The sequence below is a fragment of the Pseudorasbora parva genome, chromosome 11, assembly GCF_024679245.1.
Source record: "Pseudorasbora parva isolate DD20220531a chromosome 11, ASM2467924v1, whole genome shotgun sequence".
Classification (NCBI taxonomy): domain Eukaryota; kingdom Metazoa; phylum Chordata; class Actinopteri; order Cypriniformes; family Gobionidae; genus Pseudorasbora; species Pseudorasbora parva.
In genome coordinates, this window is record NC_090182.1 from 33916583 (window position 1) to 33942832 (window position 26250).

At 39.8% G+C, this 26250-nt stretch overlaps 1 protein-coding gene across 2 annotated transcripts in view; it reads left to right on the forward strand.

Annotated features, from left to right (window-relative positions):
• wfs1b (Wolfram syndrome 1b (wolframin)) overlaps positions 1–25507 on the forward strand; it is a 36271-nt gene extending 10764 nt beyond the window's left edge. The window contains exons 2-8 of one of the 2 annotated variants that reach the window (XM_067457833.1): positions 6605–6841; positions 16088–16164; positions 16243–16387; positions 16581–16754; positions 21189–21266; positions 21376–21536; positions 23040–25507. In XM_067457833.1, coding sequence (XP_067313934.1) covers positions 6619–6841; positions 16088–16164; positions 16243–16387; positions 16581–16754; positions 21189–21266; positions 21376–21536; positions 23040–24872 — 2691 coding nt within the window. In that variant the 5' untranslated portion in view covers positions 6605–6618 and the 3' untranslated portion in view covers positions 24873–25507. The remainder of the gene's footprint in view (positions 1–6604; positions 6842–16087; positions 16165–16242; positions 16388–16580; positions 16755–21188; positions 21267–21375; positions 21537–23039) is intronic. The other variant, XM_067457834.1, reaches the window with a different exon arrangement.
• Positions 25508–26250: the final 743 nt, after the last annotated feature.

Consider the following 26250-nt stretch of genomic DNA (forward strand, 5'->3'; position numbering starts at 1 on the left):
TCGAATCCCCATACACCTCGCAGTGGGTTGTGGGCAATATCAGCCGTTAGAGTGCCCATCGATTCATACTTCGAATTCGGACCGGAAATAGTAAACCATCCGGGAATCTTTGGGATACTCTTTTCAGCATACTACGATTTGGGACATACTAATTCTATTTTCGAATACTATTTAGGATGGATAGTATGCGAATTGGGACGCAGGGAAACACACCTCACCGACAGTGGGCTGGTCGGGAGAGAGAAAAGTTCAGTATTTGTGGATCTCCAGTAAGGGCTGTCTAGTCTATTTTATTAATTTTAAACACCAGATGACATTATTTCTCTTTTGATACAGGCGATGCGGAGTCATTAATACATCACCAAAGACAAACAATTATGATAGCGATGTACAAGTCCGATGTTTTAGTGATTATAGTTTGGTAACGTTAGCCTGTTGTAAATAAGTCACCCACTACAGCTAACAAGGTAATAAGCCGGTGTGTGAATGTAGTTAATGTAGATTCACCGCTGTGTTGGGCTGCATGTTATATGGAAGGACTTTGAAGAAACACGATAATTTAATAATTAAATTCCGTGTGGTGAACGTGAACCTATGATAAGCAGTCCACGCACGTCGCTCTGTTATATGTCGGATGGGATCGCTAAAATATCTCCAAACCACTCAAGTTGAGCGAACTAACTTGTCAACGATATCTGTGTCCCCCGAGCTGGCCTTGAGCGCTGCATTTTCTTCACTATTGCTCATTTTTATCGCTCCACTTATCTCCGATCCTCCAAGCCTGTCAGCCATATGGTCAGCCACAGACTGTAAACATTACCGCGTGCAGCACGCAGACGCCCGGTCTGCAATACGCATGCGCAGCATTACGCATAGCGCGTAAGCATTATATCGAGAATTTATCGACCTGTTGTTATCGTTTTATCGAGGAAAATTATATCGTGATAATTATCGTTATCGTTTTATCGCCCAGCCCTAACTGCCACTCAGATAGGATATAAGAAAGATCTCTGACATGTCCGCTGAATTGAAGGCCGTTGCTGAGAAGGTAACAAGTCTTGAGTTTTTTAGTTTGCTCTTACAGAGATGCTGTCTGTAAAGCCGCGAAGAATTCTTCATATTTGAAAAACAATGGTCTACGTTTCATTAAGGAATTTCCCGCTGGAGATCATGAAAGGAGTAAGGAAGCTGGGGCCAGAGATTTAAAAGGCGCGCATATACGGCATACTATGTTGGAGGCAGAGCTTTCATTCAAGGACAGGGGACAATACAGTAATACAGTACAGTAACAATAGGAAACTCCAAGTACCATACAAAATTAAATAGTGTTTAATATTATAATATTTTAATATTATTTTGTATTACAAAATACAAACGTAATAAGTTGCTTACAGATTGTTCACTCGATCCTTTTAACAATTAACATACCATATACACGAATATAAGACAAGGTTTTGTGTCCTAGCAATAGGCTGAAAAATGGGGGGTTGTCTTATATTTGCGATATAGACAAAATCACATATCTATTAAACTGACGATAACAAGGTCGCGCTGTTGACACTTGTGCAGCCTCTCGAGGATAAATCACAAAACATGAGCGCTGCTCACACAGAGAAACTGCGGTAAACATTCGTAAACAAAAACGGTTGTTTTTATATTTATAATAATTGAGAATGAGGACATAGGTCATGGTAGCTTGCTGTTACGTGACAAATTGGGCGGTGTTTGGACCCGTCCACCATTTTGGGATCCGACGCTATCGGTTGCCAGGGGCAACACTGTAAGAGCGATACAGGAAAGACGGCTCGAGGAATTATCACGTCCTATAATGGAGAAATTTTAAAATGGAAAATAAAAAGAAATAGGTTAACTACAGGGAGAAATTGCTACCAGCGCCAGGCAGAGGTATTCAGAGGAGCTGGATGATATCAAAAACGTCAACCCATACGAGCTCCCTGCAGCAGAATGGAACAGAGACCTAACGTTAGACGCTTTAACTTATTACCTTGATAGAAATGTTTCTATATATTTTTTGTGCATTCTGAATAATAAATAAATATATCTACCCACTATCCTGCAACAGTAGTGCGTCCTCTCATTAACACTTTTTTCTCATACTGACCATATTTTATACCTGATGACAAGTTTACATTTCTAAATGAATTTAAAGGGGGGGTGAAATGCTGTTTCATGCATACTGAGCTTTTTACACTGTTAAAGACTTGGATTCCCATCCTAAACATAGACAAAGTTTCAAAAACTAAGTTGGACGTTTGATGGAGTATTTCTGTTTTAAAAATGCTCCTTCCGGTTTCTCACCAGTTTCGGAGAGTTTTTTTCGAGTATGGGTCCGCTTGAAACCGATAGAGCGGAAGGTCCTTGAATGGGCCGTACAGGCTCTTCTCCCGGAAGGGTGCCCGCGCGCGTGACTTAGGCGAAAGAGCAAATGCACGCCCATAAACACTGCTCTCAGGTGCAGATCCAGCCGTCCGTGCAACACTTCTGTCGCACCGCGCTTCACTTTATTCCTATAGGTGATGTCAAGCGACTTCAACGCTTCAGCACAGCATTCCGGGAAGGCAGCGCTGCATTTGAACCGTTTTGAACGCAGAAATGATGGGAAGCGGCACAACATCACGCTTCAGTCGCGTCGCAAAAGTGGATCTCCACGGTCACTGCTGTCACAGGACTTCACAAAATCAACAGTTATCAAAGATGTGTGTTTTTGATGGAGCGGTGACGATAAAGGTTCGTGGTCGTGCTTTAGAAGCAGGCGGTGAGTAAAACTGCTTCAAATGTCTATGCTGTTGGCTATTGTCGCGTCAGTAAACATCAGTAAACAACACAATCGTGTATAATGTTAGTTAATTTATCAATGGAGCATGCGATCTATGGTGTGTGTTTAAATACATTTGTTTAGCTGACCACTATAGGTGTCAGTTTGTTTATTGTAAAACCACCCAAACATAAACCTAGCGTTCTCACAAAGCATGCTTCGTCATTCAAATGCGCTAACGGTTACTCCATTGTTGTTCTCTGTATAACGTTACACTAGTCTGACGTGCAAAACCGTTTTGCTTCCTCATTCCGCTGAGGAAAGACCTCCTCACGCAGGCGAAGGAGAAGATCTGGCATCCCAGTCCCGAGCTTTGGACCCTTAATGTATGGCACATCAACGTGTATCCGGAAACCTCTTTGACAGAGTTATGAACACTATTTCAGAAGCTAGAGCCCCCATGACCAGGTGGCTCTATTCTCTGAAGTGGTCAGTGTTTTCAAACTGGTGTGCTGCGCGAAACATCGACGCACCCTCATGCGAAGAGCTAATGGACGCGGGTCGTTCCCCCTCCACGTTCAAAGTTTATGTTGCCGCCATAGCAGCTAACCACGCTCAGATCGCGGGGCATTCACTAGGGAAAAGTGAGCTTATTGTAGTGCTGCAACGACGCGTCGACGTCATCGATGAAATACGTTCGTGAAATGCGTCGACGCGTCGTGTTAGACTTTCATCTCGCGTAATGTTGGCTTCTGCTCCTGGTTCTATCACAAAAACCTAGACCGCGAATATCAAAAGTGTGGGAATACTTGAAACAGAGGCCAAACAGTGTTTCCCACACATAGACTAATTTGTAGCGGACCGCCACATAATCAATAACGGCCGCCACATTCGTCATTCATTCATTTTTACGCTATTTAAAAGACGCACGCATATTTTAGCTGCATTTCCTTAAGTTCTCTCCGCCCTTTTGCGCGTCTCTTACTCACTCACACACACACACACACACGTTGCATTTCGACCGTAAAACAAGTTTTATTGCATTTTGGCGCATTTAGTATGACATAGCTTTTAAAACCAGAGCAGTTGAATAACAGAGTTGCGACACGCCTTCATCACGCGGCAGCGCGCGGTCACGGCGCTCATATAATTCTAAACAAACCAGCGCGGTGTCAATCAATACAGACCAGTGTTTCCCAACCGGGATCCCGAGCAAAAGTTGCGGGGACGCACTTACACTTCGGTTCATCTCGCATCTGATGACGCATCTTTAATATGGGTTGTAACTTGAAAATAATGCTGTATGTATGTTTCTGTCGATGGATACACGTGCTGACTCCTCAGGTATACACTACAACAACAGCGATAATAAAAGAAAAACGTGGGCAAAACGGTCTCTCTTTTTAAACTTTATAAAACGCATGCGAGTGCTGCTGTACGTCCGAATATGAGCAGTCATTTTCACCGTCATCACCACCGTGTAGCCAGGAGACTCGAATGAGAAGATCTGTTTCTGTGCACTCGTCCCAAAGCGCGCAAATATTGAGTTATCTTTCAAATCCTGTGCTTAAACGGACAAACTTACAAAAAGTATGTCAAAATGTCATAGCCTACTCTGTATATGCCTTAAGTGAACTTTATACAGAAAATACGACGACTATCCGTGGGTCTTAAAGGCGCAGTAGCCTTCACTGCTGTCTGATGTCAAACAAAAGATAAAGACATCACTCACTGCTCCTGACTGAATAGCTTTTGTAAGTTTAATAAGGATTAATTTTTTAATTTTAAACAGTTAAATGTGTGGTTATTTTACTTTTGATTACTTCATTCCATTTCTCTCCCTAAAAACTAATGTTAGACCTACCTGAAAAGCATTGTTTATTTTATTCTCATCTTTGCTCAATAGTATTTATTTGTGCTGCTGCTTCTATTTAAGTTATCTGTTCTTATTTTCTTTATTTTCATTTGACAGTAGTCCTTTTTCCCCTGAACATAGCAAATACCGAACTGTACTGAAACGTGAACCTAAAACCGTCATACAAAGCAAACTGTGAGCAGTCTGTACTGTTACACCTCTAGCGTAACTTATGCGAGGGGGTGCCACGGAATTTTGAAAAATTTCAAAGGGTAAAAAATAAATCGTTAGATTAGTCAACTAATAATCGTTAGATTAGTCGACAGAAAAAATAATCGTTAGTTGCAGCTCTAGCTTATTGTATGTTTTCTTAAAGGGGCTTAGGAGATTGAACCCGCCTTGCCCTCCATGATCCCTATTTGGGACCTCGCTGTGGTTTTAGAGGCCATGAGGGGTCCCCACTTCAAGCCACTTCAGACCACGAGCTTAAAGCTCTTATCACTCAAAACCTCGGTTATGCGAGTGAGTGACTCACTGTCAGTGAGTCCGTCCTCTCTTGAGTTTGGGCTCAAAAACTCCAAGGTTGTGCTCAAACTGAGACATGGTTTTATACCCAAAGTGCTATCAACCCCTTTCAGAGCACAGGTTATTACATTGCTTCCATGACCCGCATCTCAGGGAGAACAGGACGCAAGCCTACTCTGCCCTGTCAGAGCATTGGGATTGTATTTAGAGCGCTCCGCCCCCTTCAGGCAGTCGGACTAGCTCTTAATTTGCTTCGGCGTCCGCACTAAAGGTTGTGCTGTCACGAAGCAAACACTTTCACACTGGATAGTGGATGCTATTTCGCTAGCATATAGGTCTAAGAACCTAACCTGCCCTATAGGCATTAAAGCCCACTCCACTAGAGGCAAGGCCTCATCTTGGACTTGGTCACTTGGCATTTCCATGGAAGATTCGGAGGCTGAAATAAATTGAACAGGAGAAACAGCAACAGCAGGACGTCAGTCTTTGTGGTATGTACTGTATTTAGTGGCCTGTCAACATTTGTGTGTGTTTACTCGCAGTTTATGAGGACATGATTCGGTTTATGGACTATTGTATGGGACTAAACCTTAGCAGTAGCAAGCAAAATGGTTTTGCACGTCAGACTAGTGTAACGTTATACATAGAACAACAATGGAGTAACCGTTAACGCATTTGAATGACGAAGCACGCGATCGCGTCGTTTACTGATATTTACTCACGCGATGATAGCCAACAGCATAGACATTTCAAGCAGTTTTACTCACCGCCTGCTTCCAAAGCAGGACCGAACCTTTATCACTGGGACCGCTCCGTCAAAAACACTTCTTTGGTATGATTTGGTGAAGTCCTGTGACAGCAGTGACCGTGGAGATCCACTTTGCAACGCGATTGAAGCAATGTTGTCCCGTCTTCCCGTCATTTCTGTGTTCAAAACGGTTCAAATGCAGCGCTGCCTTCTCGGAATGCTGTGCTGAAGCGTTGAAGTCGCTTGATGTCACCCATAGGAATTAAGTGGAGCGCGGACTATAAGGACATAAGTGTTCACGGACGAGTGGATCTTCAGCCGAGCGAGTGTTTATGGGCGTGCATTTCCTCTCTCGCTCTAGTCACGCGCGTGCGCACCCTACCGGGAGAAGAGCCCGTACAGCCCATACAAGGACATTCCGCTGTATCGACGTCAAGCCGACCATACTTGAAAAAAACTCTCTGAAACTTGTGAGAAACCAGAAGGAGTATTTTTAACACAGAAATACTCCATCAAACGTCCAACATTAGTTTTTGAAACGTTGTCTATGTTTAGGATGGGAATCCAAGTCTGAAACAGTGTAAAAAGCTCAGTATGCATGAAACAGCATTTCACCCCGCCTTTAAAATATACTTACTTACTGATAAATCACTAATACCAAATGTGTAAGAATTTTTTTTCTTCTTCTTTTTTGCCTTAGTTCGGGACTTAGAAATGGATGAGTCTCTACTTGAATCTCCTCTGTCGTCCCCATCATCACCTGTTCCCACAACGTTCTCTTCGCCTGGGCATACCGTTCATCCAGTGTCCTCTTCTTTAAATCCTTCAGCAATGACTCCACCCCCACACCTTGCCTTACAGACTGGTCGATCCCAGCTGAATGCAGCCAGCAATTGCCATTCTGCCTTTCCTGGACAATCATCTTTTCCTCCACAGGGTACAGATTCACTCCATTTATCACATGGTTGATGCTTGTAACCAACCCGATGTCATAAGAAAACAACTATTTGATGAGGTGGCGATTTTTGTATAAATGTGTACCATGTGAATCATACAAAAAAATATGATTATTAGAAAAGTAAACATGATGGTCCACACACAACCGTACCCATAAAAAAACATCCAGAAAGTCTCAAAGGCTGATTTTTAAATAATTTATTTGCAAATTGTGGTGGAAATTTTTGTATTTGGTCACTTATTAAAAAAAAACAGAGCCAGATTTCTGGCTCTCACAGACCTGTAACTTCTTTTTTTTTTCTCATTCTGTCTTTCATAGTTAAAGTGTACATATGGAAATTGCAGTTCTCTCTCATCTTTTTAATAGGGAGAACTTGCACACTTGGTGGCTGGCTAAATACTTTTTTGCTTCACTGTATGTCACCACTCACAAGTCATCGTGTAGTCTTGGTTCAGTTTTTCTATTACACTATGGAAATCCAAAGCTGCCAAAATTAAAAATAAATAAAAACATAAATAATTATACAAAGAAATGCAAAAAAAGCATAAATAAATATACATAGAAAGCAATAAAAAAATTCTCTCTCTCTCTCTCTCTCTCTCTCTCTCTCTCTCTCTCTCTCTCTCTCTCTCTCTCTCTCTCTCTCTCTCTCTCTCTCTCTCTCTCTCTCTCTCTCTCTCTCTCTCTCTCTCTCTCTACTTCACCGCTTTTTCATATTAAACTGTTATTCCCTTAACTAAAACGAGTTGATACATACCTCTCTCGTCTCAGTGCATAGACTTAATCTATCTGATGCGCGATGACGATCTGAAAGCATTTAGCTTAGCCCACTAAGCCCAGTTCATTCACTATGGTACCAAACAGAGATCAAGTTAGAAGTACCAAACACCTCTATCTTTTCCCTATTTAAATACAGTTACACGAATAGTTGAACGATCAAGTATGGTGACAAAATAAAACGTGGTACTTCTCTAATCGGATTAAAAAGGAGAACTATAATGTATGGCGGATTAGCACTTCTGAGAGTACTTCGGCTCAGCACAGTAAAAAGTCTCGGCCGAAACATCTTTCCTCACACCTCCCCCTCACTCTCTCATTTCTGTCAATAGGGAGATGTGAGGGAAGATGTTTCGGCCAGGACTTTTTACTGCGCCGAGCCGAAGTACTCTCAGAAGTGCTATTCCACCATACATTATAGTTCTCCTTTTTAATCCGATTAGAAACGCGCCACGTTTTATTTTGTCACCATACTTGATCGTTCAACTACTCGTGTAACTGTATTTAAATAGGGGAAATGTGGAGGTGTTTGGTACTTCTAACTTGATCTCTGTTTGGTTCCATAGTGAATGAACTGGGCTTAGGGAGCTAAGCTAAATGCTATCAGATCGTCACTGCGTGTCAGAGAGATTAAGTGCACGCACTGAGACGAGAGAGGTATGTATCAACTCGTTTAAGTTAAGGGAATAACATAGTTTAATAAGAAAAGGCAGTGAAGTATCCCTTTAATTAACACATTTAAGGCCCAGAAAGGTAGTAAAAAGTTAAAGGTGCCCTAGAATGGAAAACTGTAATTACCTTGGCATAGTTGAATAATATGAGTACATCAAACTAACACACCATGAGCCTCAAATACCACAGTTTCCTCCTTCATATCTAGGGGGGTCTAGTATTTGACCATGTCTAACATGTATTAAAATGTAAAACCTACAAATAAGTAAGCAGTTATGATCTGCAATACTTCAAGCAAGTTAAGTATTTATTAAAGGGGGGGTGAAACACTCAGTTTCAGTCAATCTCATGTCAATCTTGAGTACCTATAGAGTAGTATTGCATCCTTCATATCTCCGAATAGTCTTTAGTTTTATTATATTTATAAAAGAAATATGGGCTGTACCGAGTCTTTCCGGAAAAAACAGAGCGCCTGGAGGCATATCGTGTGGCCGTAGCTAAAGAATGACGAGCGCACAAAGTGGTGACGTCCTCAAGCATGGAGAAGCCCATGGCTATCGATCTCAGCTAATAGATATATGATCCAGAATCATTCGGAGGCTGAAATAAATTGGAACAGGAGAAACAGCGACAGCAGGACCGTCCGTCTCTGTGGTATGTACTGTATTTAGTGGCCTGTCAACATTTGTGTGTCTTTACTCGCAGTTTATGAGGACATGATTCGGTTTATGGACTATTGTATGCGACTAAACCTTAGCAGTAGCAAGCAAAATGGTTTTGCACGTCAGACTAGTGTAACGTTATACATACAGGGTTGCCAACTCTCACGCATCTGGCGTGATTCTCACGCTTTCAGGCTCTGTCTCACGCTCTCACTCCGCCCAACTCAATCTCACGCCAAATTGCCAAACCTGCTTTTGATATTAAACAAAGCTATAAGCTTTAATTTTTTTAAATGTGTTTTAATGAAATTCAAACAATAAATAGCGTTTTGGCGCTAATGTGGCATAATGTTAAAGCCAGAGGCGTTGAAAAGCGGAGTTGCATGCTCTCGTCTCCCTGCGGCGCGCGCTGGTCACGTGGCCCATGAGCGCTCAATACTTCTAGCGCTGTGCCAATGAATTTAAATGGCTTAAGCGGATACACAACAGTTTCACCATATAGATGTTTGCTGCAAGTTTTGGTAAACAGTACAGCTTAGTGTTTATTGATTATTAAGTCAGCCATATTTACAGGATCGTTTTATTATGGAGAGTGCAACATTGTTAACATTAATGTTATTCTTGTATTTAGCCCTCAGGTATTCCTTACTAATAGGTCACACTCATACTCATTAAATTATATTTATTGAATATTTTGAGGAGGTCTTTTGGTACTAAATACTATTTGTGCAACAATTATTTTCAATAAATGACCACTTAAAATATTTTTCTTCTAATATTTGTATTTCTTCTAAAATTTATATTACAATTAGTGTAGTAATTAATATTAAAATGGAGAATTCCAATTCAAAGAGGCAAATTAGAGTCATTTTGTGGCTAAAAAATATTAATGTTTATTTGTAATGCCATTAGGTGCCTTATGGCTCTTTAATAAATATACATGTATCTAATCTAGTTGCTCAAAAATATATTGCAGTCTTTGCATTCTAATAAATATTTAGATATGATGATCAAACACTAGATTTCTTTAAATGTGAAATTTCAAAACTTAAATAACTTGCATCCTAATCTTTTTAATGAATAATGATACTTATATAAGCAGTCACAAGTGAATATTAAGGAATGGCACATATAATTTGACCCAAGAAATCTTTAAACTAGTGCCAAAACAAACATATTATTATGAGTGCCAAAACAAACATATTATTATATCTATATTACTAGATATAAACTGATACTGAATCAAGATCAAAAGCATCCCCCCCCCCCCCCCCCCCGGCCCCCCAAAAATCTCACTCCAACCTGAACTTAAAAGTTGGCAACCCTGTACATAGAACAGCAATGGACTTCCGTTAGCGCATTTGAATGACGAAGCGCACGATCGTGTCGTTTACTGATGTTTACTCAGGCGACGATAGCCAACAGCATAGACATTTGAAGCAGTTTTACTCGCCGGCTGCTTCCAAAGCAGGACCAAAACTTTATCGCTGGGACCGCTCCGTCAAAAACACACTTCTTTGGTATGATTTGGTGAAGTCCTGACAGCAGTGACGGTAGAGATCCACTTTGCGATGCGACTGAAGAGATGTTGTGAAGCTTCCCGTCATTTCTGCGTTCAAATCGGTTCAAATGCAGCGCTGCCTTCCTGGAATGCTGTGCTGAAGCGTTGAAGTCGCTTGATGTCACCCATAGGAATAAAGTGGAGCGCGGCGCGACAGAAGTGTTCACGGACAAGTGGATCTGCACCTGAGAGAGTGTTTATGGGCGTGCATTTCCTCTCTCGCTCTGGTCACACGCGCGTGCACACCCTTCCGGGAGAAGAGCCCGTACGGCTCATACAAGGACCTTCCACTCTATTAATGTCGAGCCGAGCCATACTCGAAAAAAACTCTCCGAAACTTGTGACAAACCGGAAGGAGTATTTTTGACACATTTTTTCTATTTTTTACATTTTTTTCTATTACACTATGGAAATCCAAAGCTGCCAACATTTAAAATAAATAAAAACATAAATAATTATACAAAGAAATGCAAAAAAGCATAAATAAATATACATAGAAAAGCAATAAAAATATTCTCTCTCTCTCTCTCTCTCTCTCTCTCTCTCTCTACTTCACCGCTTTTTCATTTTAAACTGTTATTCCCTTAACTAAAACGAGTTGATACATACCTCTCTCGTCTCAGTGCGTACACTTAATCTCTCTGACGCGCAGTGACGATCTGATAGCATTTAGCTTAGCCCACTAAGCCCAGTTCATTCACTATGGTACCAAACAGAGACAAGTTAAGTATTTATTAAAGGGGGGGGTGAAACACTCAGTTTCAGTCAATCTCATGTCAATCTTGAGTACCTATAGAGTAGTATTGCATCCTTCATATCTCCGAATAGTCTTTAGTTTTATTATATTTATAAAAGAAATATGGGCTGTACCGAGTCTTTCCGGAAAAAACAGAGCGCCTGGAGGCATATCGTGTGGCCGTAGCTAAAGAATGACGAGCGCACAAAGTGGTGACATCCTCAAGCATGGAGAAGCCCATGGCTATCGATCTCAGCTAATAGATATATGATCCAGAATCATTCGGAGGCTGAAATAAATTGGAACAGGAGAAACAGCGACAGCAGGACCGTCCGTCTCTGTGGTATGTACTGTATTTAGTGGCCTGTCAACATTTGTGTGTCTTTACTCGCAGTTTATGAGGACATGATTCGGTTTATGGACTATTGTATGCGACTAAACCTTAACAGTAGCAAGCAAAATGGTTTCGCACGTCAGACTAGTGTAACGTTATACATAGAACAGCAATGGACTCCGTTAGCGCATTTGAATGACGAAGCGCACGATCGTGTCGTTTACTGATGTTTACTCAGGCGACGATAGCCAACAGCATAGACATTTGAAGCAGTTTTACTCGCCGGCTGCTTCCAAAGCAGGACCAAAACTTTATCGCTGGGACCGCTCCGTCAAAAACACTTCTTTGGTATGATTTGGTGAAGTCCTGACAGCAGTGACTGTAAAGATCCACTTTGCGATGCGACTGAAGAGATTTTGTGAAGCTTCCCGTCATTTCTGCGTTCAAATCGGTTCAAATGCAGCGCTGCCTTCCTGGAATGCTGTGCTGAAGCGTTGAAGTCGCTTGATGTCACCCATAGGAATAAAGTGGAGCGCGGCGCGACAGAAGTGTTCACGGACGAGTGGATCTGCACCTGAGAGAGTGTTTATGGGCGTGCATTTCCTCTCTCGCTCTGGTCACACGCGCATGCACACCCTTCCGGGAGAAGAGCCCGTACGGCTCATACAAGGACCTTCCGCTCTATTAACGTCGAGCCGAGCCATACTCGAAAACAACTCTCCGAAACTTGTGACAAACCGGAAGGAGTATTTTTGACACATTTTTGAAACTCCATCAAACGTGCATTAGTTTTTTGAAACTTTGTCTATGTTTAGTATGGGAATCCAAGTCTTTAACAGTGTAAAAAGCTCAGTATGCATGAAACAGCATTTCACGCCCCCCTTTAAAGAGCCATTCATGGGAAATGGCATTACAAGTTAAAATTAGTATTTTTCCAGCCACAAAATAAGTCTAATTTGCCTCTTTGCGTTGGAATTCTCTATTTTAACCTTAAATACTACACTAATTGTAATATAAATATTAGAAGAAAAATATTTTAAGTGGTCATTAATGGACCATAATTATTGCACAAACAGTATTTAGTACCAAAAGATAGTACTCAAAATATTCAATAAATATTAATAAACTAAAATATAGTTTATTTAATAAAATTTATTTAATTGAAAAATAGTTAAGGTGTACGGTCACATTTGACTATGATAGTAAGGAATATCTCAGGGCTAAATACAAGAAGAGCATAACATTACAATGTTGCATCTCCATCACTCTCCATTTTTAAATGACACTGTTAATGCGGTTGATGTAATAATCAATGCACTCTATGCTGTACTGCTTACCAAAAATTGCTGCAAATACCCATATAGTGAAGCTGTTGTCTCTTCAAATGTATTGATTGACACAGCGCTGGTTTGTTTAGAACCATTGAGAGCGCCATTGTCACGTGACCGCACGCCGCGAGATGAACATGCGTTATTCAACGGCTCGTGAGAGTGAGTGAGTGAGTGACGCGCAAAAGGCGGAGGCAAAGCTAAGGAAATGCAGCTGAACGAATATCAATCAATCAACTTTATTTATATAGCGCTTTTACAATGATGATTGTTTCAAAGCAGCTTCACAGTGTTAAACAGGACAATATTGCAACAAAATTTGATTTGGCTGTACAGTCGCTCCGGAGATAAACACTGATGTTATGAGCGCATTTCAATTCATCACAATATCACATTATGACAATGATGGCAGATCAGTTTAAATAAGACATAATTAATTTTATTTTTATATTTAGTTAAATAACTTGGATCATTATTTTAGTCTCCCCAACTGAGCAAGCCAGTGGAACCAAAACTCCATCAGGGCATGATGGAGAAAAATAAGGGGGTCCCCCTCGGTAGAAATCACGTTCCTTGGGGAGAGAGATCGCGGGACAAAAATCACATTCGCGGGGGCAATGTGGTGCAATGGAAAAGGGCACTTTCATTTTCACTTTGAAAGGGGCAGGGGCTCAAGCTCAGTCATTTAGTCATTTAAAACCCCCAATCAGAGCTTTTCTGCTAAAAGAACACTTATCCTTTTTTTACTTAAACATTTGTAATCTGGCAATCATCTGCACGCGAGCTATCTCTTCCATGTACTAATGATCTGAAAACACTATTAAACAAGTAAGCTGTATTTCAGTAATCTCCATTTGAGATTTTCTGCTTAAATTGTCATTCAGTCGACTCACGAACCACTTGGGCTGTTTGCGATTGTAGCTGAATAACTGCACTTGCGTGAGCTACTGAAATGAGCCAATCAGAGCTGAGCTCAACATTATTATTTATGACCCTTCCAAAAAAGGCAAAAACAGACTAGGGACTTCATTCTAGGGACAATTTCTAGGGTTATAAATGGACCTGTAAAGTCCAAAGTGGAGTTATTTCCACATGTTTTTAACCCGCGCATGAGGGGTGGGATTGCACTCTCAGCACTCGGCTAGGGCAGCTGCGGGCATTCATGTAAACAGAGTGGTGCGGAGCAAAGTGAGTGTTTCAACATTTCAAATTAATTAAAATTGTGTATTAAGCTTCCAAAGGCATGAATTGAAAACGCACCAGACTGAACACAAGCTGTGAATGTATGCTGCGACCATGATTACCTCATCTCAGCTCTTTACGCGTAATGAATGCAAGCTGACTCCTGCTGCGTTTGGGCCATGACACTCATTCGGCTCACACTATATTGAACAGACACATCAGTTTTTAATTATAGTGTCTGTTCTCTAACTTAACTAACTTTTATTACTATAAAAATGAAAGCAACGGTAGGGGCGGTGCTACGGAGGGCTAGTGATCCAGTGATCCAGTAACGGTGGCTTTGGTAGTGGGCAGTGCAGTGAAGCAAGTGCATTCTGTGAGTTGTTGTTTTAATACACGAGCCAAAAATACGTTGGACCCACTTTATATTAGGTGGCCTTAACTACTATGTAGTAACATTTTAATTAATCATTTGATACAATGCACTTATTGTGTAAATACATGTTTTTACATTGTACTTACATTTTTAAAATACCTGCATGTAATTACATCTTTAATTATTTTTTGTAGTTACATCTGTAATTACACAGTTGGCACTTACCTTACACCTAACCCTACCCTTAAATTAACCCACACCACCATGCCTGTACCTAACTCTACCCGTTTCCTACCTCAATATCAGCTAAAGTGTTTTGCAATACAATTTGAACACAGAAAGTACATTGTACTAATTTTTTTTTTTATGTAAGTACATAGTAGTTAAGGCCACCCAATGTAAAGTGGGGCCAATATGGGACATGGCTTTTCTCAGTATAGAAGGAACCAAATTCAATGACCCAGTTTAAATATACATTCATCTTCCCATCGCTGAAGTACCATTTTAAATAAGCCACATACCCTCCATATCACAGAACAATTTAAAATATTGTTTCAACTCATTCTAGGGCATCTTTAACATACTTTTTGTGATAAAAACAAACAAAAATAACAACTTTATTCAACAATTTCTTCATGTCTGTAAAGAATATCTTCACTTGTATTCTGAAGATGAAGAAAGGTCTTGAGGGTTGGAAATGGTATGAGGGCGAGTAATAACTGACAGATTATTTTATTTTTGGGTGAAATAACCCTTTAAGTATTAAACTTAGTAAAACGGAAATAAAAAAAGAGCTAGATAGTAATAAAAAAAGGCAAAATCACATAAGAAAACTAAAATGAAAATGAAAAATATAAGTTTATAAATAAAAGCTGATTTAAAATATTAATAAATACTATCAATCAATCAACTTTATTTATATAGCGCTTTTACAATCACGATTGTGTCAAGGCAGCTTCACAGTGTCAAACAGGATAATATTGCAACAAAATTAGATTTGGCTGTACAGTCGTACTGGAGAAAAATGTGATGTTATCAGCTTATTTTAATTTATCATATAGCGACAATGTTGGCATATCAGTATTATAGTTTATACAATTAAATAAAACCTAATTCATAAATTTTATTTGTATAATTAGTTGAATAACTTTAATCATAATTTTAGTGTCCCCTAAATACTATAATACTAGGTAAAGTATAGAGTATATAAATAACACACTGACAGACAAACAGCTGTCATAAATATTACAAGACAACATCGTACTAACATAAGAAGGACACCAATATGTTGTCAGCTAACCTAATGTTTTTCTTAACCTTTTCTGCTTTTAACTACCAAGAAAGTGTAGAACTCTCCTCTTATCATAGATATGCTGAAACTGCATTGCTTAAACACATCCAATATTCTTTCAACAGTTGCAAATAAAGTTTAGGCAGTTGTCCTAAAGATCTGATTAAAAAAATATTTGTGAAAATCTGCTGTGAACAACTTAAGTACAAACAAGAGTGGTTTGCTTTAATATACCGTAGATATTTGTTGTGACAGCACAATGTGAGTATAAGGCTATTTATGTGTGTGATTCTTTTCATTTTCTAGGAGAAATCCCAGAGGAGCTAAGCATTGATGATCTTAAACAGACTGCAAAGAATGGGGATGCCAAAGCACAGACCGAGGTCTGAATGCCACAAAACACATGCAGTCACATGTATATATTGTATAGTAATTCAAAAACTTGCACTGTTTTTAAACAGATTGGTAGATATTACCTGAGATTAGCCGAGCAAGAAGATGAAGAAGTAAATTCTGTCAACGCAGTAACATGGCTACTCCAGGCGGCGAAAAATGGACGAAAAGATGCAGTGAAGCTGCTACAGCATTGCCTGCATGACAGGAGGGGTAAAGCAGATACTTACGAGATCTAGATTGTAAACAAATGACATCCCTAACTTTATACTAACATTTAGATTTACTATAAAGTGTGTGTGTGTGTGTGTGTGTGTGTGTGTGTGTGTGTGTGTGTGTGTGTGTGTGCGCGTGCGCGTGCGTGTGTCCGTGCGTGTGTCCATGTGCCCTTGTGCCCTTGTGCCAGGCATCACAGCTGAGAACAGAGAGGAGGTGTGTTCCCTGGCATGTGAATCTCGTTTTCAGCGCAGTGTAAGGAAAGCAGCTCTGCTCATGTACTGGAAACTCAATCCAGAGAGAAAGAAAAACATCACTTCCTCTGAACTTCTGGAAAATGTCAGCCAGCTCAACACTGAGACAGGTGAAACATCAGGAATATGTCTTTGTGATCAACCAGTTTGGAAGAAATAGTTCATTCAAACATGAAAATTCAGTCATTATTTACTCACCCTCTTATTTTTCTCAACCAGTTTTGTGCAAGTTACTCTGGAAATGTAATAAAATGACTGATTAGTCCTTTTAAAAATAATTGTCTTACTGTTCTGATTTGTTTATTTCAAAAGTAATTTGTTTACATTAATAGTTATGCTCCCCTCAAAAAACTGAATATAATAACCTCTTTAGCTGCTGCATTACATTTAGATCTGCTCGTTGCATCATACTTTTTACACGTTTTACAGAATTGCGCACTATAACCAATAACACACGACTATGTTGAGTATATGAATGCTAATGGCCAATCAGAGCCGTTAAGATTAGTAATCGCTAAAACACCAGAATTTTGTTCAGTGCCGTGAGCTGAACTCTGCAATCACAAACATATCCAATGATTTCTTGAACATTGTGCAATGGTCATTCAGACATGTTTAAGTTAGATTCCCCTCACCACTCAAAACGGCAGAGTTTTTGGACAGTGCTGAGATCTGCACACTCAATCCTCTCATTAGAATTTAACTTGAATCTTTCACTTCAAAGTGTAGATAAGTAAGCTAAATAAGGGCGTTTTCACACCTGAAAGTCTGCACCGTCCGAACCAAACCAGGTCCGAACCAAAGTTTGTGTTTGGACATTTGGTTCTTTTTGGTTTGCTTTCACATTGCAGTTTTGTTAGCGCACCAAAGAACTTTACATGATGCACTGGCGTCCTGTCATCATCATCTTTGTGGGCTGCATCTTAACATTGATTGGTTTGTTAGCGGACATGCATCTGACGTCAGTGTGTTGTCAATTCAGCGGCTAACTTTGACAAGAATGAATGAACAGACGCATCGTCATTTGGTTTTTTTCCACCTGGTGATGGTCTCGATCTCCACATCGGAGAAGTTTCGCTTCTTCGCTGTCTTCCGTGTGTCCATGGCGTAAAATGAGGGCGTGGGGGAGGCGGAGACTTGAATATGTAGGGGCGTGTTATTCTAATGACTAATTTACAAAAGTGTTGCGTACACCTGGATTGCAGAGGTGCGCACAGCTTCATAAATCAGGTGGTGAGAGGAGTGTGAGCATAATCTTATGCCAACATATACGCTCGTTTCTACGCAAGATTGATAAATGAGGGACAATGGCCCTCATTTATCAAAGGTGCGTACACCAAATTTTAAGCGTACAACTTGCGTACACCCAAAACCACAGTGACTTTGAGATTTATCAATATGGACGTTGGCGTATGGCACGCTCAAATCCAACGCCAGTTCAGGAGGTGGTGTACGCACGTTTGAGTTAGTGTGAAATGCGCAGAAAAACAATTCCTAACACCACAAAACGCACTGACAAAGATATGCTATATTATGACCCACTGTAAACAGCAACAACAACAACATTGTAATTATAAACTTCAGTCTTTATTTTTGTGCAACGTAGACTTCAATGTTTAATTTGTGTGACTATAGGCTACCAAAGCAGAGGCATGTATTCCTCCAGTTGTGAGCCTGTGCGGCAGCTGCGCACGGATTGGGACTGAACAATTCAGACTGACAAAATAATAAAAATTACATTCTTCTTCCTTTAAAAATGAATAAAATACGAAATTAAATGCTAATTGTTTCAAAACATGTGCTGTAAAATAATGCACTGTGAGGTAATTTATCATCCAAACAGCTTTAAACTGCTGGAGTGCGCTTCTCGACCTCCACACTATTAACAGTACTCGTAATTTGGGTCCATATTTGTTTGTTTTTTGGGTGCCTTTAATCCCCCTCTTTAAACTCCCAAATAAAACAATTTAGCTTTTTTCCACTTCCCTGGTGATGGTCTCGATGGGCGTGTCTCAATCATCTCACTAGTTCAGTAGTCAGGGCACTCATCAGGGAGTCAGCCTATAGACCCCTTCACGGGTGACGTCACAGGAAAATTCACAGTTTGCAGTGCGCATGTCGGGGTCAGAAAGTTTGTTCCATCCCATTGAATTGTATGGTAACCAGAGAATTTCTCATCAAGAACAAAATGCCTTCTTGCATCGTGAACTGTGAAAATCGCACCAGTTGTGGATTCAAGTTTTTCAGGTTTTCCACAGGATCTCATCCGTTAACGTCAACGAGATATGTGGCTGCAAGCTATAACGAGCTGGGGTGTGTTAATGATGTCAAGCAGGTGGTGGAGTAATAACTGCTTTTAATGAATTAGCTTGAGATCGAATTCATGCTAGATTTTTTTGCTATAAATTATAGACATGGCATCTGAGGACTAATTCTCTTTTTTTCTCCATTATTTTGCTTTATTTCCAGATTTGTTTAAGCTCGTAATTAATGTACGCACATGCGCTCTTCAAAAAATGTGCATTGACAAACTAAAAGACATAAATGACATTTGTATGTATTCAAAATAAAATATATGATCGTACTGAATGTCCGCTTGCTTTATTTTGCTCAAGATAAGATCTTTTTATGTCAAGTCCACATATGTCATGCAAACAAGAAAATCTGCTGCTGGACAGGTCGAGAGCTATCGATGCAACCACACAAGTTTGCGATGATGTTTATGGATGTTCGTTCGAACGATGATTTTGGGAAACACAGACTCTAACTATGTTGATAACAATGAAACTAATAATGCTTTCGGCTAACGATGCTTTTGTATATTCATTTAATCTTGCACAAACAATATAAATTGGTACGTTTATAGTCATTGTCTGTGTTTTATATGTGCATTATAAATACTTGCCCTTTGTAGTGAACCAGCTGGTCCATTACCTGACTTTAGCCAAGGTAGAAAAAAAAAAGTGGTAATTTAACGTTAGTAGTTAGCCGCAGGCTAGCGCCAACATTGTGACAACAACGGTAGAGTTAAGCCCTGGTAAATAAACAAAAGGTTTTCTGTAAACTGTAGACTGATTCAATAGTTAGGTGAAGTTTGATATCTGGCAATTTGAACAGGTGGCCTGCTGCAGACTGTCTTACATTAGCGCTTTCACTTTGACTACAGTAGACCGCGTTGCTTTTCTGACCCCATGTTGCGCGCGCAACTACGATGTTTACAAACATTGAAGGGGCCTATTGACTTATGTCCTAATCAGTGCCCTGACTAGTAAGATGATTGAGACGCGCCCGATCTCCACGTCGGAGAAGTTTCGCGTGTCAGTTTCAGTGTTTCACACTGGCTGCCATGCATATTCAAATTATAGTGGTTTGTGAACGTAACCACTAATAATAATGAGCATTTATGTTGAGATCATGTGTAGGTTGTTGATAGATAACATAACTATTTCATGACATTGTATTTAAATGTTTTTATCACATTTAGCTTTACACGCCTTTGACAGATATAAACTCAAAATAATGATTGTATTTCCAGAAATGAATGCATACTTTTCTCTCTCCATGTTAAGTTTGTTTTCGTTGGTATACCCGTCTCGGATTCCAATTTTAGAAATTGTAACGCGTTAAATTACTGTTATTAAAAAAAGAAATCCAATTAGAGTAACACGTTCTCAACCTGTATGCTGTTATTTTTTTTCTGTGACACTTCAAATAAAAAAAGAGTGTCTATTTACACCAAGTGCAAATAGCGTGCCTTGTTGGCAAGTGCTATTCGCACTAGCTCGGCCTAACAATGCCTGGCTGTGCCAAACAAGATTTTTTAAAAATGCCTATAGTTCAGCGCTATCAGTAAAGCGTATACATGGCTAATAGATCACTGTTTTGTCACGATCAACACTGCTTCGAATTCGCCTTTTGCAAAGCTTGCTCTTCTGTCTTTTCTCATCACAAATCACATTGGAAAGGCATTTTATTTAAAAAAAAAATTTAAGAAAATCTTCTAAATGTGGAAATGGTGCCAAACAAAATGTTTAATAACAACACAAAGCATTTTTTGGGTAGGGTTAGGGATAGGTGTAGGGAGGGCTTTTATTGTCCCTTAAAGGTGGAATTCCATTTAATAATTTAAATAAAAATAATAATTTACTCTGTTATTATTGTATCCTTTTTATGTACAACAATACTGAGGTGCAAATAATATGTATCTGTCTAAATAAATGATAAATTACATGTAATTACTATTTATATGACAAAGAACTGCTACTTTTATATGGTGTATATAATATATGGAATATATCACTATTTTCACTTAGTAAATAGAATCTACAGCTTTTTGCACTTAGTGTAAATAGCAATTATCATTAAGAAAATATGCTATTTTCACTGTTAAGTGTTAATAAGTTGCTATTAACACTTAGTGCAAATAGCTGCTACCTAAAAATTAAAAAATGAAGAATTTTCATATGCAGTTCCATAAATCAACAGGGTTGACCGTAACTATCTTTAGAATATAAAGTATGTTGTGTGTCCTGCTTCTCCTCTAGATGGTTTTCCTAGCAGCCCTCTCTCAAGCCCAGCACAGAAACAAAGAAAGGTTTTGGAGAGTTTGCTCACAAGACATGGTGAATTTATTTTTATCTTTCCTTTAGAGTCTAATATGTTTTAGACTTACATTACATATGTGGTGATATGAATATTATAATCTGAATCTGTGTATTTTTGCTTTGGCAGGGGCTGACTATGTAAGTGTAGAAGAGTTTGTTGAGAATACTAAACAATATGCTGAGGGTATTTCACCAACACCTGCCATGGAAGCAGCTGGGGATGATGAGGATGATGATGATCATGATGGTCCAGTAAAGAACCCAGATGAACTGCCTTTGCATCAGAAGGTGTTATTATTATTTCTGCTTGAATCTATGCATGTTAAAACTTGGTGATAATACTCATTGTGTACATGGTCAGCTGCCCACACAAATGCTATCCTAACCAAAGTGGAGTCTCATAAGTAATTGTTATGAGATGCTCTTTATGGACAATTACACACATCCTGGTTAATGTGCCCAGACATGAATAAGAACATACAATATAAAACGTGTGTGAAATGATAAACCTTTAAATAGATGCGCTGCTTATACAATCATCCAAAACACTTGAACTTGCTCTGCATGTTATTTAATAGTTTGTCCATTTTAATGGAATAGTTCAGCCAAAAAATTTAATTATATGATAATTTACTCACCATCATGTTGTCCCAGACTTTCGTTGATCTTCGAAACACAAATTTTATTTTCACAAAGGATATTTTTTTAAAGGGATTCTTTTCCAATTGATTGGCCGCATATCAGTTTGTCTCAAATTAGCTCACACAACATAACATTACGTGTAAATCTTGAGAAAATTACTGGTAGGAAGGGCGAAAGGGCCCCGATCTCGGTTATGTGGGTAGGGATACCAATTTCATATTGTTTTAAAGCTGGAGCGTAAAATCAAGTTTGGTTTCATTTTATGAGCTTCCAGTGCAGTTTCAGCTGTGTGTTATTCTATGACGTACAGTAAATCAAGACCTGTCAATTTGAGCAATCTGTCCAATCACCATATTACCATATACCATAGAATAGGTGCACACAGTTGAAGCTGCACTGGAAGATCATACAAAAGGAAACCAAACTTGATTTTATGACCTTTCATATACTTCCTATATGATGGGGTCAAGCATGAATAATAGCTGTTCAATCACTGTGTGGACATCACATTTGTTTTTTTGCTTGATTTGCAGTGATTTCTTTTGTCCTGCACCTGAGCCCTGTTTGGGTTTGAGGATGTGCACATTTTAGAGGTTTCCTACCAAATGAGGCTTGATGATAGCTTGTTTTTAGTTGAGTAACTTGAAATCACATGAAAAAACATTAAAAATGAATTTTCATTCATGTAAGGGGTTAAAAGTGACAGAGAGTTTATGTATCACTTATTTAAAGATTGAATGATCATTATCATGACAAGAAATCGGTTGTTGTTTTGGCTGCAAAAATCCTGATTGGAGCATCTCTATTTTTTTATATTCGCTCATCATTTAATCAAGTTTTGATTTTCAAGCTTCAAAAAGTGCATAAATACATTGTAAAAGTAAACCATATAAATTGAATGTTTTAATTCAGGTCTACTGAAGAGACACATTGCTTCATGGTTTATTCACATGCTCTGTATGCGTATCAGTGTTTACATCAAATATAGTCAACAAAAGCTCAGAAGGGCTTGCTGGTTGAAAAAATAAATTGTTAAAAATGATGAGAGAGGAATAAAAATATCTTTGTTCTGAAGATGAAAAAAATAAACTTTTTTGGGGGTGAACTATCCTTTTAAGTACAAATAATTAATTTTCTTCATATTTACAGGTGTTGAAGTTTCCACTTCATGCAGTGTTGGAGGCGAAAGAGGTGTTGATTGACTGGGCGTCCCGTGCAGGCATGCAGTGGATAAATGCCCTCATACCAACTCATCACATCAATACTCTCATCTTCTTCTTCATCATCTCTAACCTAACCCTGGATTTCTTTGTCCTTGTCATTCCTCTCATTATATTCTACCTCTCTTTTGTGTCAATGGTAATCTGTACTCTCCGAGTCTTTCAGAACAGCAAGGCATGGGAGAACTTTCGAGCATTAACAGCTATGTTGTCTCATTTTGAGCCAGGCATAGACCTTGAGCAGGCCGAGTCAAACTTCACATGGAACCACCTTGAGCCATATTTCTGCTTCCTCCTTTCTTCGCTTTTCCTCATCCTTTCGTTTCCCATGGCAGACAGGTCCTGGTTGCCATGTTCAGAACTGGCTATGGTTGCAGTCTTTTTCACTATGAGCAGCTACTTAAGCCTGCGACCAGCAGCGCAGCAGCATGCCAAACTTGCTCTGCTGTCCCAGGTTGCCTCTGCAATTTCTGCATTTATGAATCAGTTGCTGGGAGGCTGGGTGGGTTGTATAGTTGGTGGCGTTTGGTTTAACATGCACTTTGGCGAATGGTTGGTACTGAATCTGGGTGTGCCTTGTTTTCTGTATCTCTACCTCCTTTATCTGTGTACTCGTATGGCCACGGCAGGTGGTGCACGTGGCATCTACTGTGTGCTGCTGCCCTACCTAGTGTGCTTCATCTGGTGCGAACTGTCCATCATGCTGTTGCAAGAGTCTACTGCATTGGGGCTAATGCGCACAGCTGTGGGCTACCTCCTTTTCTTCTTCGCTTTGCCAGTGGTTTCGCTGGCTCTAGCAGCCGTAATGCTGGCTCAGCTGGTACAGTGGTTCCTCGCCCTGGAACTGACCAAAATGGTTGTAACAATGTGTGTTTGTGTGCTTCCTGTCTTGCTACGCTGGTGGACACGTTTTAGCGTGTCGCCCTGGGCAGTGCTGCGCTTTTTTCAGCATAGCAGCGTGGTCAAGTTGATTCTTGTGTGGATTTCAGCTCTGGTGCTCTTCAGCTGGTTCTACGTGTACCGTTCTGAGGGGATGAAGGTATACAACTCCACCCTGACTTGGCAGGAGTACAGTGACCTGTGTGGCCCTCGTGCATGGAAGGAGCGTAACATGGCACACACCCAGATCCTCTGCAGCCACTTGGAGGGACACCGGGTGACATGGGAGGGTCGGTTTAAGTACGTTCGTGTCACTGATATTGAGAATGGAGCACAAGCTGTCATCAACCTTCTGCCAGTCTTTGTAGCGGACTGGGTCCGATGTCTATACGGTGAGGAGTACCCTGCCTGTCACGAGACCCAGCTGGGACCCGCTGAGCCGCTGTGTCAGCTCAAGGCACTTGCAAAGCATAAGTGCCATGTCAAACGTTTTGACCACTATAAGTTTGAAGTGACCATGGGGATGCCACAGAAGGGGCGCAATGGGGCACAAGATTTCGATGATGCCACCAAAGACATTGTGCTTCGGGCTAGTAGCGAATTCAGACATGTCCTACTGGCACTCAGCTCAGGCAGTGTGGTGGAGTTCAGCACAGTACTTGAAGGTAGACTGGGCAGCAAATGGCCAGTGTTTGAACTTAAAGCCTTGCACTGCAAGACATGTGCCTCCCCACTCATACCAATACGACGACAGGTCAAGATCGAGCAGGACTGGAGGGTGAAAGCCCGAAATGCCTTTGCTTTCGTCTTCAATTTTCTGTTCCACCCTCTGCTTTCGGCTGAGGTAGACATTACTGTAGCTACTACAGAAGGATCTGTGTGAAGCTAGTGGCTGACCATTGGTATACGCTTCAGTATTAGAAAATTATTCTGTTGAGATTTGATAAAGTGCTTTTGATAAAGCGCTATTAAAAGGTTTTATGTATGAAGGTGAACAAAGATGCGAGAAGAGCCTTCTTTATATCTGTGGTTTTAATATCAGTTATAGAGACCCATAAAAAGTATTTGCATCTGGACCAACTTGCTTGTTTGCAGTGAGAGGTTACATCCACTGGTTTTCCCCTGTTTTATTTATTTTATGGGACTTTTAAATGTTTCATATTGTATCTAATTTAGTTTATGTTTTTGAAGATAATGCATTATACTGGGGTGTGTGCATATGTGTCTGTGTGTTATTATTACTAATGCATTATATTGGTTAAAACATGACTTTTATTTATGTGAAAATACTGTACAGTACAAGAGATTTTTCTTGGACTGGTTGAAAGATCTGTTTAAATCTATTTAAATAATTTGGGGTAACTTATTATGATCATATATTGTTGATAATAAGATTTGTTGATTAGTTGACATTTCAGACATTAAACATTGCTGAACATATGTTTAATGGCTTGTGGCTGCATTAAAGCTCTACATTGCACAATATTAAAACAATGTACACATTGTACAAAACAATGATTGAGTGTGCCCTGTGTGATAATCAGCAATTATATAAATTTAATTTAAGATGTGTATGAATGTGAATTTAGATAACAGTCAATAATGAAGTGCCTCTCATTGCTTATCATTCCTATACAGCCAAAGAGAAACCACTCACACTTGTCTGTATATATAGACTGTTATCTTCATTTACACATAACCTGCCTGGTTTTGCCTTTCTATCCTGCTATGATTCTACGGCTGGCAAATGTATCAAATTTATGAAATCAGACATTCCTGAACACATGTGGCTGACAAATGTGACCTCAGGGGAATGCAGATTTAGTGGTCAGTGGTCTCATGCCGGAATTAGGCGTGGCAAATTTATCTCTGCAAGCATTGCTCATTTTGGAGCATTTCGAAAAGTTTAAAACCATGTTAATGTCAAGTTTTGGTCCCTTTCTTTCTATGAAAGAAAGGTGAAGGACTAATGAGTTGTACTACATTAACTAAATCAGGTACTACTAACTGTAACCGCCTGAAACATCTCCCCCTCCCCCCTATTGACAGAAATAAGAGAGTGAGGGGGAGGAGACGTGAGGGAGGATGTTTCAGCCGGGACTTTTTAGAGTTGAAGTACTCTCAGAAGTGCTATTCCGCCATACATTATAGTTCTCCTTTTTAATCCGTTTAGAAAAGCGCCACGTTTTATTTTATCTCAATATACTAGGCCGTTCAGTTTGTGTAACTGTATTTAAATGGGGAAAACATGGAGCTGTTTG